Raw genomic sequence first — 20569 nt, 5'->3', positions numbered from 1 at the left:
ATGAAGTTCTATTCAGGTATCCCATGAATAAAAAATCACAATAATTTAATAACCCATCACACATCACTCTATTAGCACATAAACTGCAACACTCCATGAACAAGGACCAAATACTTTTCTATTAGATGTTGAATAATGCAGCTTCATAGCAATTACAAAAGAGATAGGACATTTTTAAGTCGTGTGATCATGGGTTTTATGGAAACAGCTTCTCATACAGATTTCTCATACAGCTTCTCATACAGATTTCAACCAACAGGATGATGCATGGTTGCAATTGAGCTACCAGCCTACCAATTTTTTGAGTAATTAGAATAACTGAGGCGTCATTCTCTCTTCCAAAGTAGCAAGCAGAGAACTAAAGCAAAAAAAGTTTGTCATTTTGCACTAATAATTCAGTGCCATATGCCATGATCCAGGAATAGTCCAAAGTTAATGCCTTCTTGTTGGAAAAAATATATCATCCTATATTTGCACAGACATAAAAATGAGATGACATATCAACTTATGATCCCGTTTATTGTCATAAACAAAGAGGCCTCGGATTCAGATTTCTTTATCTATGATTTAAATAGATCAACCTCATTTCTTTATGTTTCCAAATCATCAAAATGCACAAAACTTGAACCAAATCAATGATAATTACCAGGTAACTAGATCACATGAGAGAGGAAGGGCAAAGCAGAGGTGGATCTTACTTAAAGGTGAAAGGTATCCATCACTTTCTTTGTTGCTTTGCCAAAACACACCAAGACATCAATGTCCTAATCTGTTAATACCTTCATTGTTTCCTTGTATCCCTGATGTTTGCTTGATAAAAAAGAAGATAGGAAATAAAAAAAAAGAAGATAGGAAAGAGCTATTGCAAAGATTAATTAAATTGAACACCAATGCAAGTTGAATACCAAGTCAAGCTGAAACAACAAGCAGAAATCATAAGTGGAACTGCCTGGCCTTTAGGTATGCCAGCAGAAATCATTAGTCCTTTGAGTGATACAGCCTCGTACTTGATTTTTAGCCTTTGGCCTCAATCCTTCAGTTTTAAAATTCTGTGCCATCTAATAATTAAGGTCAAATCAAGTAATCAACACCCTAGGTCCTTCAAATTTGTACGATAGCAAAATATCCTATATGGATAAAAATCATGGCATAGCTCTAGGCTCCATCTTTGTTTCTAGCATGGCCACCTAACAATCTCGAGCACCCAAAAACCCAGCTTATCTAGTTGTATTAGATGGTAGCTCATGTACAATTAAAATCCCCAAAGAAAAAGTAAAAAGGTGTATTAGTGTACATACATCAAGAATCAAAGGAAATATTTGATTCTGCTTTGCAGCAGCCAACAATCGAATGTTTGATTCTGATAAAAAACTTTGAAATTTAAATTGCTGCCAGGGCCCAATAATAGTGAACTTGATATGCATAAGTCACATCAGTTTTGGCTAAACGTGAACCATTTATCAGAAAATATGTGGTGCTACCTGAGATGTTAAATCAGAAAATATGCTAGTCACACAATGGATGAATGATTATTTTTACACACAGTATTTTACCTGAAGATGCACTCCGCAGTGCCCAATAGTGAACTCCGCGGTGCACATCAGTTACCTGAAGGTTCAACTCGTCCATATAAGGTGCAGAGTAATCCAGCCGTGCCGCAATGGCAGCATCGTCCACTAATTTGAAATCCACATGTTAAAATAATCATCCATGTAAGTAAGAAAGCTAAGATCTTCTTACCATTGATCCTTAAACGGATTAGACGGGAGAGCGATGTGAGGCACTGGAGATTGAGGGGGAGGAGTGTTTCTTTCCTTCAGATTGTGACGTGGGATGGGGAGCGGAGTTGGTGGCGGTGGAGGATCTGCACGGATGAAGGGGGTCTCCGGCGGCTCGTTTCGCCTAAAGATCAAGCGCTGGCAAGCAGCATAACACGGCAAGCTAGGCAGACGGGCCAGGCCGGGACGACGTCGAGGGCGAACGCGGAGGCAAGGCCGGGATGGCGCCAACGGGCCGGCGATCCCCGTAGCAAAACCCGCCTGGCCGCTGGCTAGAGGAACTGGACGATGCAATCACGGAAGGCCAAAGTGCACCCGCCTGGCCGCCTGATGGGCGCCGTGCCGATCCCGGACATGCAGCGATCAATGAGGAATTGGATGCTGCAATCCCGGAAGGCCAAAGAGCGTGCGCCCATGCGCATGCGTCGGCGGGTGGGCGGGTATGTTTGCCGTTGAAAAAAAAATGGCTCCGATCGGCAGAAACAATTTAGATTGATCGTTTTTGCCGCTACCGAGTTTTGTCTGGTTCAACCAAAAAATTTCCTAATTAGTGGGCCCTCCGTGAGAGGGTTGGGGTAAGTTTTTTGGTAGGAGTGAATCTTAGTTTCTTTGGATCCTTATAGTATAGATTTTTTTTGAGGGGGGGACACACTAAATTATAGGAGAGTACTGGTTACAAATGCCCACAGGCGGATCAATGAGCCAAACATGTCGGCCAAGCGAATCATGAATTGCACTCCTTGCTAGACTATGTGCGTCGAGGTTGGACTCCCGACGTTCATGGACAAACTCAACCTTCGCGAACTGTTCTGAAGTCGCCCTGATCTCTTTGGTAATTTGGCCATACTTCCCCGTCGACTTATCCTGGATACTGCGAATTGCATTGACGCAATCACTTGCCACTCTGATCCTTTGAAGGAGGAGGTCGCTTGCAAGAGCCAAACCTTCTCTGCATGCCATTGCTTCCAAAGTCTCTGGGTCGGATATTCCTGAGAAGCTCACCGTTGAAGCTCCGATGAAATGACCTGTACTGTCTCGTGCCACCGCCGCTACTGAAGCCAAACTAGAATTCTTGGAGGTGGCGGCGTCAACGTTGATCTTTGCCAGACCCGAGGGAGGGGGAATCCATCGGGGGTTTTGATCCTGCCTCCGCTGCAGTGTAGACTGGATGGGCTTCGCTAGGCCAAGCTCAGCAATAAACCAGTTCACGAAGCAGTGTGTTGACTGCGGGCTTTGAAAATTCTGTTCATGAATAGCCTTTCGCCTTGCATACCAAATGACCCACAAAGTTACGACCACTCTGACCAAATCATCCTGGGGCAATGACGAGCACTCTGATGCTAACCATGCCCGTGCTTTGTGTTCTTGCAGGCCTCCAATGAACTCCACAATATCCTCTTTTTCAAGGGCCCAAACACACCTCGCCATATTGCAATCCAGCAGAGCATGCTTCTAGGAGTCCTCGGCACTGCAGAGTGCACAGATGTTGCTTGGTGCCAGTTTCCTGTGGTGCAAAAGATCTCTGGATGGCAGTGTTTGCCGAGCTAGCCTCCATAGGAACACTCTGATCTTGGACGGTACCTGAACATGCCAGAGTGACATCCATTCTTTTTCCTCCGCTCTGAAATCAGATTTGCCGGGTCGGCCGTCCAGCCATGCTGACGTCCTCTCCCTATTTAGGACTAACATGCGATAGGCCGATCTAACTGAGAAGGTCCCTTTCCTCTCATATTGCCATGCCCAAAAGTCATCCTGTCTTCTGGTACTCAACGGAATGCTGCAGAATACCTCGACGTCAATAGGGTTAAAGAAACGGATGAGCTTCTGCCGATCCCAGCTTGCCATGGTCGGATCAATAAGTTCGCTCACTACCTGCGGAGAATCAGCTGCAACAGGTGACAACGCCCTTTTCAATTAGTCGTCCAAATCTTAGTGGACTCGCCCGTGCCAATCCTTCGAATAATGCCCTGTGCCAGCACCTCTTTTCCGTCGATGATCGCACGCCAAATCTTGGACGGCCGTGCGCCCACTGTGGCTTCCAGAAATTCCCCGTTCGGGTAGTATACTGACTTGAGGATGCGAGCACTAAGAGACTCCGGCTCCTGTAGCAGATGCCACGCTTGTCGAGCCAAAAGCGCCAGGTTGAACAGTTCTATATCGCGAAAGCCCATGCCGCCCAAGAACTTAGGCTTCGTCATGTCATCCCAGGCAACCCAGCACGTCTTCCTCCGGCCATCTTTACTTCCCCACCAGAACCTCCGCAACACACCATTGATATGCTCACAAAGTCCACGTGGTAGTCTAAAACATGACATGGAGTAAGTGGGAATCGCTTGAGGTACTGCTTTGATTAAGACTTCTTTCCCCCTGCTGAAAGCGATTGCTCCATCCATCCTTGGACCCTCTTCCACACCCTATCTTTTAGATATTTGAAAGCACCATTAGTCGAAGATCCCACATTAGAAGGCATGCCCAAGTATTTCTCGCTAAGGGACATATTGTGGACATGCAGCGCATCCATTATTTCTCCTCTAGTGGTGGCCGAAACACCTGTGGCAAAGTGAATAGAGGATTTATCCATATTTACCCACTGGCCTGATGCCCGACAGTAAATCTGCAGCACATCATGAATCTCCCGTGCGCTCTCCGTATTTGCTCCGAAAAACAGCAGGCTGTCATCCGCAAAGAGGAGGTGACTCACCACCGGTGCCGACGGTGCCACCATGATTCCCTTGAGGTTCGATGACTGAATTCTCGCTTTGATAAGGCACGAAAGGCCCTCCACTGCCAACAGAAACAAATAAGGGGAGATAGGATCTCCTTGACGGATACCTCTTGTCAGTTTAAAACTTTCAAGCTGGTCACCATTAAAGAGAATTGAAAAAGATACAGTAGAAACCAGCCTCATTATCATATTCGCCCAAAGCTGATGGAAACCCAGCTTTGTCATAACTGCCTGTAGATAAGGCCATATAAGGCCATTCGACCCGGTCATAAGCTTTCCGCATGTCGAGCTTCAACGCACAGCATCTAGACACCCGCCCCCGCTTCTGCTTCATATAATGCAAGCATTCATATGCAGTGATAATATTATCAGTGATAAGGCGGCCCGGAACAAAGGCCGATTGCTCTTCTGATATGATCATTGGCAAGATTCTCTTGAGTCTATTTGCTGCAACTGTTGACACAATCTTGTAAATGACATTGCACAAGCTGATGGGTCTAAACTGGCCCAGCTCATCTGCCTGCGCCACCTTTGGTATGAGGACTATCAGAGTATTATTGATGCTTGCTGGATCATCCTCTCCTCTCAGCACCCTCAAAACCACCGAAGTAACTTCTTCTCTACAGAGTTCCCAGTGCCACTAGAAAAAATGGGCCGGAAATCCGTCTGGGCCCGGTGCCTTCGTGGGGAACATTTGGAACAGGGCCTCTTTCACCTCCTTGCTCTCAAAAGGAGCAAGCAGTAGATCGTTCATCTCTGGAGTGACTTTGGCTGGAACTGTCTCCAGGACTGCCTCCATATCAGCCACCCCCTCGGAACTATATAAGTTCTTATAAAACATTGTTGATAGCCTGCTCATCTCCTCAGCATCCTCCGTCATCTGACCATCTGGTCTTTTGAGCTTGCTAATCTTGTTTTTCTTCCTTCTCAGGCTCGCCCGAAGATGGAAAAAACGAGTGTTCTTATCTCCTGCCGACAGCCACCTGATTCTTGAACGTTGTTGCCACATAATCTCCTCCCTATGGTTCAGTTCAATGATCCGATCAGTCACTTTGATCTCCTCTTGTGTCGGCCCCGTGCGCTGAGGATTTGCCTGCATGGCTTCCAGTTCTTCTTTCAGCTTTTTCAGCTCGAGGCGTACATGCCCAAAAGTATGACGGCTCCAAACTAGCAGCTGACCAGCCGCAGTTGTCAGTTTCCGTTGCAAATCAGCAAGTGTCATAGCTTTTATCCCCCTGGCACACCTCAGCGAGCCAGGGATTAAATTCATCATGCGACTCCCACATGATCTCGTAATGGAATCTATTCTTCCTCTTTCTGCTATGCCTGTCATGTTCTTGCTTCCACCTGAGCAGAATTGGTCCATGATCCGAAGACGCAGTAGATAGGTGACTGACCGTAGCCGCAGGAAAAAGACTATTACAGTTCGGTGTGGCTAGGGCACGATCAAGACGAACACGACAGTATGAACCACCTGCCACCCACTTCTCGAACGTCCAGCTTCGGCCCTCGAAGCCCAGATCATAGAGGCCGCATACATTTGCCATCTCTCGAAAGCCAGAAATTTGGTTGTAACTTCGCTCCTGCACACCAACATGCTCCGATCGATGTAAAACTTCATTAAAGTCACCAATACACAACCAAGGTAGGGAAGAAGATGACTTTATATGTTTCAAAAGATCCCATGTTTTAAATCTCTCACTAGTCTGCGCTTCACCATACACACACGTCAATCTCCATGGCTCACATCTTTCCTCATGAACAATGGCATCAATATGGTACTGTGAATACGGTAAAATATCAATCTTTATATCATTATTCCAGAAAATCCCCAGCCCTCCACTACGGCCAGAACTGCTTACAGCAAACACATTAGCATAGCCTAGTGTATGTTTTAAACCTTCTACCCGTGACTTGTGTACCTGGGTTTCAAGTACGCAAAGCACAGTCGGGGCAACATCTTTCGCGAGATCGCGAAGATCCTTAACTGTCGTGGCATTGCCCAAACCACGACAATTCCAACTTAGGCAACTCATTGTGACTAGCGGTCCTCCACCTGGGAGGCCGCCATAGGCTTCAAAGGTGATGAGTTTGCACTGCGAGCTGCTGCCCTCTTCATGCGCTTCTGCTCCCTTGGGGGAACATACTGAGGCGGGGGTGGAGGAAACCCCCTTGAACTGGAACCCGCCAGCCCAGATGGATCCAAGATCAGTTGCTTTTGTGCGCTACATTTCCCATGCGCACTCTCCACCAGTGCTGCGTCCCCTTTGATCGGACTTGAAGCAGTATCACGAAGGTCACCATCCAAGCCCGCATCCTCCGGCATCCTCTTCCTCATTCCACTGCTCTCCGAGTTTTGCGCCTCTTTCTCCTTCCACACCCTGGTCCTCAAGCCGCCTTTTTTGTCACATGCTTTGTACACTCAGCTCCTGCCGTGCGCCCCTTATCTGTGGGGGCACTCCGGCCCTGAGGGCCATCATTCCCCGCATGGAACACGCCTCGCATGCGCGGGGTTCCAGAGCGCCATGTCTCTGTAGCTGCCAGCATCCAGTCTCCATACTGCAACGCCTCCTCGCCATGTTCTCCCGTGCCACACTCTAGGTGAGTATGACCCATCACACCGCAGTGCACAAAAACGAGCCATTTTCTCATATTGCACAAGAAGCATCATGCTCTCCTACCCCTCCGGTGCTAGAGTGACAAACCTTGTCAGAGGTTTAGAAGCAGGTATGTTAACCTTAGCTCGGTGAAAGTCTCCACCGCTCGTTGGAATTGCCTTCAGCTCCACGTTGATCACCTCTCCCACTCTCCCCGCCAGTTGCCTCAGTATCTTCTCTGTACGATATAACGGCGGTATTTTGTGAATCTGTATCCATGCTTGGACCTTGCTTGGTTCCACTGATGGCAGAGGAATTGCCCCGTCGTATTCTTCAATCATCAGTGCACACCCCCGAAACAGCCATGGTCCATCTTCCATGAATCGCTTCCAATCACCCAAGCAAAACGCTTGTACCATGTATAGGTTCTTTGCTATCGGCCTGAAGGTAACCTCTCGAGCAGGATTCCAGGCTGCCATCATCGTTGCCAAAAGAGATTGATCGCTGAACTGCTTCACCGTCAACAGTTTGGCGACCGCGAGCCACTTCACCTTTGGCAGATTTTCCCTCTCTTCCTTTGCCAGCACCACGCCGTCACGCTCGGCGTCATTCAACTGCAGCTTTTGCAGCAGAGCATTGACGTCCACCTCGCTCTTCCTTGATCCCGCCTTGGTCGAGTTCGCCGCCATCTCCCGAGCACCCGATCTACACCCCCTCGCGACAGCCTCCAAGCCTCCTGCCAAGGCCGGGCAGTTGAGCAAAGGTCGACCCCTTGTTCAGCCAGAGCAGAGAAGCAAGAGGACACGCCGGGGGCAAGTTCGGGGAGATCAAATCCCTCGTCGACGAGAATCGCCGCCGAAGTCGCCAAACCCTAGGCTGACTCTAGGGTCTCTCTAAGCCCTTCCTTATAGTATAAATAAATATAGATTAACTAGATCACAAGAGCAGGGATTAATTTAACGCGTGCTCACAGTGCTTTGCATGGGCTGCTCATGCTGTCCACGCCTGGGTCACGTGGCCTGCATGTCCATGCGCTGCCTCCTGGCCTGCATGGCCTTTGCGCTGCCTCTTGGGCCGCTCCGCTTCCTCCTGACTGCTGGGTCGGCCTCCCTGCACCCGGCCTGCAGCACTTGGTGGGCCAGGCCTTGCCTCTCCGCCTGGGCCGCGCACAAGCCAGCCCAAGAGCCTGTGGCCCTCACGTGAGCTTCACGTACGTGCTGGTCGAGCTCGGGAACTCGTCTCGCACCAAGCACTGCGTGCCTCCAGGCGCCGCCGGCGCTGGCCTTCGCTGGCCGTGCGTGCCAGCGAGCTCGCGCTCGAGCGCCGCCGCCAGTGGCCGTGCATGAGGACTGCGCCTCCCTTTCCTCTGCGAGCCCTCGGCGGCAGAGCAGCCCAGCGGTGCTGACGTGCTGTGCTATGAAGATTGAAGCCGCTTCTCTCCACTGAGCTAGCACCAAATTCCAAGCTCAAGTTCGTTCAAAAAAAAAATCCAATCTCAATTCCCAACAACTAGCCTATTAATTCGTGCTCCCGCAAGGGTTAAAGAGAATTAATATAAAAATAATACTTATTGCTAATAATCATAATTATCTATCTCATACCCTATTTCATCTATTAAATATTCTAATGCATGGTCTAAAATACATATTTATCATTTTCTAGTTGCAATAGATATTTCATTCTGGCATCACACCTCCATGTATGTTTGATATATATTTAAGTGAACCATTTGTTTGTGAATTGATATTCTTATCTCTTCCATCATACATGAATATATGGTGAATCATATCATGGGTAATATTTATATAAGGTATCATGTCAGATGCAAACCAACCTCTTCGTGCAAACCGTGCAAACTTCAATATAGACCACCGAATCAACATCCAAGGGACATGGAGGATTGGGTAATTTTACAATTAACCGCCCATCTCGAATCACACTTTGCAAATCCCCCCTCCGACTCCCCAGCGCACTCCCTTGGATGTTGATCCGGTGGTCTAGATTGAAGTTTGCACAGTTTGCACAATGGAGTTGGTTTGCACCTAATACATTCCCTTTATATAAATAATAATATTAATGATATATTAATAATAATAGAAATAGTAATTTAAAATTTTATATTGGTGCACTTTCATATTTTCTTACAATTATATAATTTAGATTCAAATTTGGGGGTTACTTTAACTTTTAATAATGACGTAATTGGATAAGTTATATGCAAATTTAGGGAATTATTTGCATTATTTTTATAATGGCATAGGTGGGTAATTTACATAAAAAATAGGGGGTTACTTTAGATTTTTTTAATATGGGTAGAGATAGGTAATTTAGATACATGTTTAGGGTGTTACTTTAGTTTATTTTTATAATGGTAGATGTGGATAATTTATTTGAAAAGATAACAGAATCAATGACTATTATAATCAGAGTTATCCTATTGATGGTCAGTTGTTTCTGAATTTTGTGAGAATTTTTAAAATTTTTCTATTTTATAGTGTCCACCTAAAATTTTAGGTGGCTTCACGTGGAGGTTTGAAAGAAACTTCCAATTAGTAATAATAGAATCCCTCTCCCTGCTCCTAGCTAGCTGCTCACGCAATTAGGATGAATCTTGGCCCCGAGCAAAGGAGCAAAGCAGCATGATTGTTTTCTTGACTAACCATGTTCTCTTTAGAGACATCACGACGGTCATGGACGAGCACCCCGGCTGGCGCGCAACGGTAACTTTCTTCAGTTTATGGCATGGCGGTGATGCCATCCGTCATGCGTGTGTGCGCTGTGCGCGAGAGACAACTGGCTCAATCCTTTCTGATGAAAGGAGAACATGTAGGGGCAAACAGTCCTCGAAAAGGGAAAGAAGAGAAAAAAAAGGAGGAAAACACCTGAAATGAAAGAATTCGCATGGCTGGTGTTAAATTTTGGAAGGCATGCAAATTGGGTGTCAATTTCTGAAAGACGTGCGAATTGAGATCAAAATACGGAAATTTCTGTGCCAGGCACATCTCACTTTGATGTCTGAAATGCCCAAACCACATCTGTTCGCTGTGGATCGCAAGGCCAAAAAGCTCGTTCATCCCTTGATTATACCATATTTAATTTCTTTTTTCTGCCAGCTTACTGGCTGTGCTGCGTGCATATGAATGGGAAAAATACAGAAGCCGTATATGTAGTAGCAGCTGCCAGCGAGCATATGCAATACAGAAGCCCTCGTTGAGGCAGGGCGACGAGGCCATAGCATGCAGTTACCTGTTGCAGAGTCGCGGCTAGCTATGTGTTGCTGTAGTTCAACAAATTTGAGTACACAGTAGGATTTAGGCCATGTTTAGTTCCTAAAAAATTTCTACGGTACCCATCACATCAAATCTTAAGACATATGCATAGAGCATTAAATGCAGTTGAAAAAAATAACTCATAACACAGTTTAACTGTAAACGACGAGACGAATCTTTTAAGAGGTCTTTTACAGTGGTTGGAGGTGCCTCCCAGTGCCTCCCCTAAATAATTAATTTAATTAATTTGATATGTGGAAGGGTACAGTGGTAATTTTGCCCTCCCCCCCCAAACCCCACGCCCCTGGACTATCCACCCGCACAGTGCTACCGCCTGCCTCGCCCGGTCGCCCCTCGCTGGATCGCCGTGAGTTCGCCGCCGCCTTGCTCTGCCCCCACCACCGTGACCGCTGACACCCTCCACTCGGCCCCGCACGCGCTCTTTGTGTCGACCGCCCTGCCCTCGATCCCGCCACCATAGGCCGTCGCTCTACTCCACGCGCTAGGTAGGGTTTGAACGCCGCCGGTTGTGTTCCCTACGCCCTTGAGTCACAAGGTGTCCAATCATTGTTGCCGCAATCTCCTCGGACGTCCTCAAAGCGACGACGTCGTCCATCGCCTCCTCCTCTGACGTCCTTGCAGTCATCTTCGCTCGGGTGCCATGCAGGAGCAGGAGACGGCGGATAGAAGGCCGCATGGGAGGATGGCGGCAGAGGCGTCGGCGACCGGGCAGCCGCGGATGGTGGCGGAGGCGTTGGGGATGGGGCAGCCGTGGAGGTTGATGGAGCCGTCGGCGACGGGACAGCCCTGGAGGTTGACGGAGGTGATGCTAGAGCCAGAGCAGCAGCCCTATCAGGAGAGCGGGAGCGGGTGCAGGGGCCAGCCATCAGGTCACACTGTGGCTTTGCCTGCGAGAGTGAGGCGTCGTGTGTGAGGGCTGGCGGCGGAGTTGTATTCCATGGGTGGAGGGGGGGCCCTATAAATGCCAAGCGACGCGGGAAAACGGCCCCGAGGCTCCCAAAGGATGCGTCGGGAACTAAACCGGCACCGCGCACGCTCCCACCCCTCCCTCCGTGGGCTTCTGGAATACCAACCGCCCGCCCCCATCCGGCCCGTCTACTTCGCGGGCTGCTTCTGTTGCTTCACGTGTTACGGTCTTACGGCCCATCTGCCTCGCGGCCCGCTTGGGCTGCTTGACGTGTGGCTCTTTTATTGCACTCACTAGTCACACCGTTGGTATCACCGGACATATTTTAATTTAGTCGGCAGATTTCCTGATGGTTTGCTCTCACACCTTGGACGGGTGATCACTGTTCCATAGCATGCTTACCTTGCTGTCTCGAAACATACGCGGCCTTGGCAACAAGGAAAAGTTCTCCAACGTCCGGCTACCGGTCCCCTCCCCGTCGCCCCCAATCATTTGCCTCCACGAATCCAAGCTCGATGACAAAACTAGGGAAGTGAAAAACTCGGAAGAAGATGGACGATTTGATGTTGCCTAGACTCATTAAGGACCTCGACAAAATGTGCTTCAACATCTTCCATGTTTCTAGTGAAATGTGCTTCAACCCCCCCCCCCCCCAAGACCTTGCATGACCAAGGTTTAGTGTGGCGCCAACTTGTGAAAGACTTTGAGTACGTACTCAAAAGACATAAATTTGGACGTGATCCTCTTTTACTGCACTCACCGGTTGGACTCATGGACTAATAGTATGTTTTCTAAAGGATTCATTAGATAACCTGATGAAGCTGTTCTTTACGAACACCATTTGGACCCGTGTTCACCGTTCTACAGCAGTGGACCATATTTTAGGAATCTATGAGCCTACTGATTCGAAATTGACCCTCCTACTATACCAGAAAGATCATACGGTGAGGCTGTAGTCTAACTGGTGAGTGCATTTAACTTGGAATGTTACCTTGCACTCCAGAAACCGGTGAATGATGCACGGTACCGCAACATATCTAACCGGTGAATGCTGTAAACATGAATTCTACCAGAAAGATCATCCGCTGATGATGCACGGTGCCGCAACAGATCTAACCGGTGAATGCTGTAAACATGGATTGCACTGCACTCACCCGATTGGACCGGTGGTCACCGTTTATATTACTTGTCAATATTCCGGGATGAGCCCCACTTCGTGGGCCGCCAGTTGGGCTGTGCGTGTACATGGCAGCAACAGTCCGGCCGGTGCTCCTTCCAAAGTTTTCCGGTGATTGTGGTGTCTAGCTATGCTGGTGAATGCCAATGATCTAAGCTTGGTTGAACAACAATGCCTGCTTTGTAAAGTTAGGTGGATTAATGCAATGTTGTATTGTCATTGCAGACCTTGTATGAACAATGATTGTAGTCCTTTGTTTAACATGTAACATGTCCTTCTCATGCTCAATCACAAATTTAGCAAGTTGATTATCAAGCATCAAAATATCACGTATTTTACCATAGCAATCTTCAATTACAGCAATCATTGAACATCAAAAGAGACACAGCTAAGGGAGACACAGCTACTTCAGTTCACACAAAGAGGGCTCCATTACCACTAGACCATGCATAGTCCAGACCTGCATCTACTTCAGCTCACACACCCATGGGTCCACTACAACCTCCCTCTGAACAAGTCATTGTTCATACAAAATGAGCATGAACAGTGCTACACCTACCTACTTCTTCAGGAATGTGCCAAATAGTATGGCAACCATCATCACACCAAACATGCACATGATGAACCCATAGATTTGACTAATTGTCATACATCTCATGGGTGATCCTATTCTGAAAGCATAGCTTCCTTCTCTTCAACGGCATCATTCCTCATCCGGATTGCTTCCAGACGATATAGATGACAAATGCCAGATGCAACTTGCTGGAACTCTGGTGGTCACTGGTCATCCACCCAAGAAATGAACTCACAAATGTTGGATTCCCCCCTACCAAACAAAAATGACACTGATCAGTAGGGAAACAAAGGATATAGATCAAAGCATTGGCAAGATGAAGTAATGTTGTAGGAATCCGATGAGGGATTATCCGATTCACCAGATTTGGCACCAGATCCCTGCACCATCCTCTTGGATGGATGGACGTGCCCTCGACGTGGCTCACCGGCCACCAGAGTTGTCGGCGGAGGCCGCTAAGGTTTGCGGTGGCTGCGAGGGTTCAATTGGATCACGGATCGCCGCCGCCTAGGGTTCATCCAAATCGCCGCCGCATGTAGTGTTCATCCAAATCGCCGCCGCCTGTAGGGTCTAACTCATAAACGGCTCAAACTATATTAGATTCACCATTCAATTCTAAACTATACTACTCAAAATGTTATTCACATAATTATGGATTTACTATTGTACCCTTGATCAAATAAAAAAAATCGAAAAGACAATTATCCCACCTCATCTCCACAGGTGCGGGGCCCACCAATTCGGTATGCACTCGGTGCATATGGGCCCACCATTTAGTATGCACCGGGTGCATACCGGGTGCCTCTCTTTTTCGTGCCTCTTGGTGCCTATGCCTTCCCAGCCGTCGGATCGTGCGACGTAAGCCGTTGATTTTTCCCCAAACATTCTAAAAAAGTTGATCTTTTAAACCTAATTAGTTCATAATTGAACATTAATTGTCAAATAACAACGAAAATGCTACGGTTGCAAAATTCAAAAATTTTCACGAATTAAACAAGCCTTTAATATAATACAGTCGTGTCTACAACACCGAATCTCCAACTACTTCAAAGAATAAAGAACGACAACACAAAAGGAACTCCACCGCCACCAATAAATGTAGCCATGAAATACCTAGCTTTGTGCGGTGTTGTAAATCCTGGCGAGCTCCCGTCGCCGAGCTCCCGTCGCCGGCGATCTCCTGCAGGCTCTCACAGACGCAAGAACGAGAGAGACAGTATTTGGTGCTGCTGAAAACTGGCAGCTTTTTTGAGTTGTATTGCTTCAAGTAAAATAGATAACTACCTGAGCTAATCAGCTCCTACATGCACGGTGATCCGATCACACTGGCCGTGCCATCCCACGTCCACACGAATACCGTGCACTTCTCCTAAAGACCTGGACTCACCCCGCATGAACTTGCATGCGCCAGATGCTAAAGACTCGCTCAGCCTTGACACCATGGCCGGCTTATTCTGAACTGAAAAACAGACTCCAAACTAGAGTAGGATTACAGAGAACATGCGGAAACCATGCATAAAAGTTATTTAACTGATGAGGTGTTGATTGTCGAGTGACAGAGAATCATGCTCGCATGCATTTCAATCAACAGTGTCTCACTCGCTGACAATAAGGGCATACGTCGATGTCCCTTTTCTCAAATCATTCAGTACCAACTTTGTCCTCTCACTTGCTTGGCCATCAACCATTAAGTTCACATCGCGGAGCATTGCAAGTTCACCCAAGCCATGAAGACCTTCCAAATTTCTGAAACGCAGTTCAATCCTTTCCAACTGCGGTGTAGCCTCCTTTGCAAAGGTAAGTGATGGAAGAAGAGGAACAAATATGCGAAGCAGTTTGAGCTTACTGAATCCTCGAGCTGGGAAGAAGATCTCTCCTCCTGAATCAGACTTATTTTTCTGGAGAATGGCTGCGAAAGCAGGATCCTGGCTTTCATTAATTGAAATTGAAAAGGTAAGGGAAAACAGTGAGTATAGATTGCTAAGGAGCTTTAAATTATCTGTACGAAGAACTGTTGCCGAAAGAGTCAACTTGACTAGATCATTGAGCCTAATAATCCAACTTGGGAGTTTAAGCAACCTGCCAGACAGCTCAAGGGCATTCAGGTCTGTTGGACAGGACGACATTGAGTCCAGGGTATTGAAGAATTCAGATGACTTGTCATCAATTACAAGACTTTGTAGAGAATAGCCACTGAGGTACTGGATAGAGGAGAGTAAATCCTTATGTGTCACTTCACTATTGTGGATCCTGTAAATTGCCAACTTCCTCAGCCCCGTAAAGTAACAGAGGGCTGATGCAGCTGTTGATCCCTCCACGATCTCAACCCCTGACAATATGCGTAAGGTTTTCATTGTTCCCTTGAGCTGTTTAGGAAGTTTCAAAGTTTTCCTTATTCTCTTATCTCCACCAAGTATGTTCGTTATTCGTTCCCACTGTGCTATAGTTGCTGGCAACTTTTGAACCTCTGTCTCCCTTACATCTAGAGTCTCCAAGTACTTGAGCTTGTGAATATTCGGGGGAAGAATCTTTACATCAGTTCGTCGGAGGCTCAGATACTTGAGTAGAATCATTTCACATATACCTGAGACCTTATTACTCTCCCTGAAACCTCTGCAGCCTTCAAGATCTAATACTTGAACTATTCCTGTTTTCGATGATATAAAGTTCAGTCTGTCCAGGCTCCCGAACACGGTCAGTGATCGCACATGGGACAGGTTCATGCTATCCACATGCTTTGTACGTTTGGAGTCACTACTGTGGATGGAAAGCCAACGGACTTTGTTGCTATGCGCTGGCAGGGACCAGTGGCTACCAATAACAGTGATGAAATCCTCTTTAGCTGCCCTCATAATTAGGTACTCAAGAACCATGTCATGGACCAGACAAGTCTTCACCCTTCCATTGCTGTTGTGCTCTACAGGCCGTATTATCTTTCTCTGAATGAGCTGATTAAACAACGTCTCTGCCACATCCTCGACACTCAGCCCTTGCTTCGCACTGATAAAACCCTCCGCTATCCATCTTCTAGTCAGTCTCTTCCTGCTGATTTTGTGGCCCTTTGGAAATATGCTTAGGTACAAAGAGCAAGTTTTGGTATCACTATCCAAATCAAAATAGCAATGATTGACTATCCCCATAAATTCTTCTGGTCTACGGCACACTCGTGACTCTGGAAATAGAGAATTGCAAACCTTAATCCAATCCTCATGGATCATCTGCGGCTTTGATGCCACGAGACCAGCCATGGTAATTATGGCCAATGGCAAGCCGCCACATATTTCCCAAAGTCTATCAGGAAAATTTGTACAACTTGGTTGACTACATTCAGAATCCTTGCACTCATAGAAGGTCCTTAGGAACAATTCTTTGCTCTCATATGGAGAAAGAACTTCAGCATGATAAACAAAATCCCTATCTTTGTGAGAAGAGCATGTTGTTGCCACAGCTTGAAATCTTGTGGTGATAATTATTCGGCTGCCTTTATCATTTTCAGGAAAAAATCTCTTAATAGTAAGCCAACTAGATGAAGACCAGATATCATCAATCAACAGTAAGTACCTGCAAAGCAAATCTTAATGTTATTAGTCGGACCACCGGTAGATATAAATATATGAGAAATTTTACAATGATTGAAAAAAATAAAAGCCGTCCATCTGATAAAATCTTATGGTGGTGAACTCTGTTACGCGGATACTCCTAGGAGGTGGCGTATCCGTATCTGATACGTATCGGATACGGATACGCTCCGGATACGCCTCGGATACGTTTCTAGCCGTATCCTGAAAAAACGGATACGTATTTGCTTGGATACGCGTATCCGATACTTTTGGGCCAGATGGGATACAACCCAAAGCATTAATCAGCCCACCCAAATGCTGTTTTGGTAGTAAGAGATGATACAAAATGATGAACTTGCTGCAATAGAACTGTAGAACTAGATGAGCAGCAACTGAAGAACCCCTTGTGGAATCAGTTGTGCTTTTAGAGAAGGCTAGTTATAGAGGTAATGTTATATGGACATGCAAGTATTGCACATCTGAGTATAGGGGAAGTTACTCAAGAGTAAAATCTCACTTGCTGAATATCGATGTGATATTTATGTGTAATTATTAATTATTCTAGCCGTATCCCCGTATCAGTGTTTTTTTGGAAAGTGCGTATCCGCGTATCCGATACGTATCATATCCGATACCCGTACCAGTATCCGTGTAACATAGGTGGTGAACATAGGAAGTACCCCGAAGTATCTAGAATAAAGTACCTGGTACTTCCAAAATATGTGACCAAGTACCAAAAAGTTGCACCGAATATTAATTTAACTTAATTTTTATAAATACTTTCTATAGATCAGTGTCAATGGCTAGAAAAAAAATTCAAGATAAAAGTATCTAAAAGTACCCATTGATACTTTACAACCATTGTAAAAGAGCTCATAAATATATATGTGAATATGTTAGAACCGTGGATAAATTTAAGGCCTAGAGCCGCTTACAGGTAATCAATTATATCACACCGGGGCAATTTTTTCTTCTCCACACCCAATTTTTTTTAAACTAGATCAAGATCCGACGATGGATCACCTTCCTCGCACTGTCCATATTCTTCCACCTGCGCCGCCGCCGCCCCACCTCCCCAGTTGTGGGCACGGGAGGGTCTCATCGGTCGGCACGGGGCTCCGGCGAGACCCTCCTGCGCCCGCGGCTCCTCCACTTGCCCCGCCTGGCGCCGCCACCACCGCTATGGCCGTCGTTGCCCACACCCCGACATGGCCCAACCGGCTTCCTCCACAGCCAATCCAGCGCCTCCATCGCCACCGGCTTCACCGCCCTTGCGTTAGCCATCTCCGCCAGTCCGGCCTTCCTCTAAGGTTGGCACTGGAGAAGCTCACCGGAGCCCTATTGGGGAGGAGGAGAAATTACCCTAGATCTCACGGAGCACTGCTAAATCCCAACCCTGAACCCTAAATCTCACCAGAGAGCTCATCAGAGACGGAGAAGAATGCAAGAGGAGCAGAAAGTGTTGGATTGGGGAAGAAGGGGAAGAAATAAAATTCGGGTGTGAGAGGCAAAGGAAATGCTCGAGTAAAGTATATATAGCTTTCTCGTGAGGTTTTCCCCTTTACAATTGTACTCCCGTGTGTTTAATGTGTGCTTAGTTGAAAGCAGCTTGAGCATGGTCTACATGGGACATTCCAGAGTATAAGGTGAAGCTGAATCGTTTGGTGTTCGTAGTGATTTTTAGCCTTACTCCTGGGCATTAAACCAAAATTTGGAGCAACGGGTAGTCAGAGTAATGGTTGAGGCTAACTCTCTTGTTATTCTTCTTTTTTAATGCAATGATGCGCCATCCTCCTGGGCATTCGAGAGAAAAAATACCAACCTACTGGGCTACTTCACTGTGCTAGATTCCATAGGGATACATCTAGCTATCTACACTTGCAAAGACATCCGAGAAACCAAAGTCAACATCCAAGGCAATTATCACATCATTAGGCCTTGTCCAAAGGTACTGACGAAATCGTCAGTTGACGTGGCCGTGAGAGAGAATAAGAGAAAATAAGTGCAGGTAGTTCTCGATTTGCAAGCTGGCTCACTCAATACATGGGGAAGCGGGCCACCAGCTGGCGATGGGATACTCGATAGCGAAAGGTTTTCTACCGTTCTCTCTCTGCCAGGTCAGTATAAGCTGACAATATCGTCGGCCTCTGGAGGAGGCCTTAGTGAGTGTTACTAGGTTAGGCCTAGCTAGATTCATGGTTGCAACGTGCACGCGTTGATGCCTTGTTACTGGAATCAAGGAGTGATCCATACTTTTGCAGCCTTTTTTTTAGCCTACGACACCTTGGGAGTTGGTGGCTCAAGCTTGTCGACCCTTTTGTTTGGTTGGAATTGCCAGCAAAAGGCTAGTGTGCGGATGCAAATAGTCCTTGCCTTGGTGGCTCAAGCTTCATAGCGAAGATGGCATCAAGGCTAGCTTTGGGTGAGGCTCAACTCATACTACTTGGTATGTGAGTATCTTGCCCGGCTTGGTGCCCGCTTTGACGGAAGTGCAAGGTTTGCAGAGCAATCTGTGTGGTAGAGTAGTTACACTAGATAAATCGTAGATAAAGGCATGTCTATGTTTATGTTTATCTTGAGCTATTTTAGATGGATCCATATACAATTCGTTTTTATAAGTATATCCTTGTTCACTCCCTCCTAGGATGGGTGACCCGGATCAAGCTAGTATACCTGTGTTCAATAGTTGATGGACTTGCTCTATTTTCTTTTTTTTTATGGGGACTTGCTCTATTTTCTATCTAGAGTGTACCATGTTTCTTGGTGCCTAAACAAGGGTTTATAGTAATATTAAATCGATCACAAATATTCATTAATAGGTGTACCACGAAGATCTCGGTGACGAAGGCCAATAATGTTCGAGACAATTGATAAATAGTACTGGTAGAGGAGTATGATGACGGCACCTGTTTTGTCCTAGGTAGTCCATCAGTTCCTCTCTTATGCTTTCGATGGCAGGATTCTTCTTCTTCAAGGTGGTGCCCGTGCGATTATTGTTGGTCACCGACATGACCTGACCCAGTATGCTCCGAAGGACTGCTTCAGGGTCTGAGTTCTGAGAAATGAACACAGCCGCTTGCTTCTGGAACTGAGGTCCAAGTTTCCGGTAGAGCGCCAATGCAGCGGTTGTTTTGCCCACACCACCAAAGCCCACGATTGAAAGCACTCCGAGCTGCTTCCTCCGTTCATCAAAGGTGATCATCCACTTCTCCAGATCCGGCATATTCTTCATCCCCACAGGCTGCATGACGCCGACGAGCTGGCGGCGGGTTATTATCTCCTGATGCTCAGCAGGGTTCAGCGTGTTGTAGCCGCCATCGCCTAATAATAACTCACTCATTGCTTTGTTGGCACCAATGAGCCGTGGCATATTATTGGGGAAAACTGCAGGGCGAGGATCCGTAGACGTCGTGGCGTCAGGCCTTCCCAAAATACTGTTAACTGCGTACCTTCCACGCAGCTCGGTCACCTCCTTGAGCTGTTTCATGATGTCGTCAATGGCGCGGGCGATCTTACGTGCGTGCCTTGGTTTGGCTTAAGCTGAAGATCGACACGCCGCCGTCTCCGATGCGCGCCCGGAAGGTGTCCAGGATGTCCGCCATGTCGTAGGACGCATCCCGGACGTCCCGTGCCCAGAGCCTGACCTGTGGGTCGACCCACTCCTCCGGCGGCACCTCCGCCAGCATCCAGAGGGCGGCGTGCGCGCTCTCGAGCTCCCGTGCCAGGGATCTGATCTGCACCTTCACGCCCTTCTGAAGCTTGTACTCATCTTTGAGCAGATCCACCAGCATGGGAGCGATCTTGCCGATCGCTCCTGTTACCGGATCCATGCTTGATTGCTTGGCTAGCTTGCTGTGTACAATGGACAATGAATGCTTTGTTGGGTGTGGGAGGGGATGGACGGAGGAGGGGATGTGGAAGGAAGCGAGTCGCTGTGGTGCAGGAGGTTAGTATTAGTAGT

The 20569-nt window shown here is 47.1% G+C and overlaps 1 protein-coding gene across 4 annotated transcripts; it reads right to left on the bottom strand.

Moving 5' to 3' along the window:
* Window positions 1-12884: 12884 nt before the first annotated feature.
* On the bottom strand, window positions 12885-20569 carry LOC120645281 (disease resistance protein Pik-2-like). Of its 4 annotated transcripts, none has more exons than XR_005664208.1 (4): window positions 19515-20569; window positions 13759-16609; window positions 13410-13618; window positions 12885-13300 (listed from the first exon to the last, which is right to left on the bottom strand). XR_005664208.1 is itself a non-coding variant. In XM_039922089.1 (2 exons), the coding sequence occupies exons 1-2, from the start codon at window positions 20093-20095 to the stop codon at window positions 14644-14646; spliced, it is 2547 nt and encodes an 848-aa protein (XP_039778023.1). In that variant the 5' UTR covers window positions 20096-20569; the 3' UTR covers window positions 12885-14643. The 4 variants fall into 4 exon arrangements, 1 of the variants encoding a protein (XP_039778023.1); XR_005664209.1 differs by having other exon boundaries at window positions 12885-13618; window positions 13759-13934; window positions 14162-16609; window positions 19515-20222; XR_005664207.1 differs by having other exon boundaries at window positions 12885-13618; window positions 19515-20564.

This window comes from Panicum virgatum, chromosome 8K, assembly GCF_016808335.1.
Source record: "Panicum virgatum strain AP13 chromosome 8K, P.virgatum_v5, whole genome shotgun sequence".
NCBI lineage: Eukaryota > Viridiplantae > Streptophyta > Magnoliopsida > Poales > Poaceae > Panicum > Panicum virgatum.
This window is presented reverse-complemented; position numbering and strand designations above follow the sequence as displayed.

Bases quoted from the DNA above. Each gene is read 5' to 3' on its own strand.
- LOC120645281 (XM_039922089.1), bottom strand. From the start codon at position 20,095: ATGAAACAGCTCAAGGAGGTGACCGAGCTGCGTGGAAGGTACGCAGTT. The intron at 16,610-19,514 runs GTGCCGTCATCA...TTTGCTTTGCAG, and splicing joins GACTACCTAGGACAAAACAG to GTACTTACTGTTGATTGATG.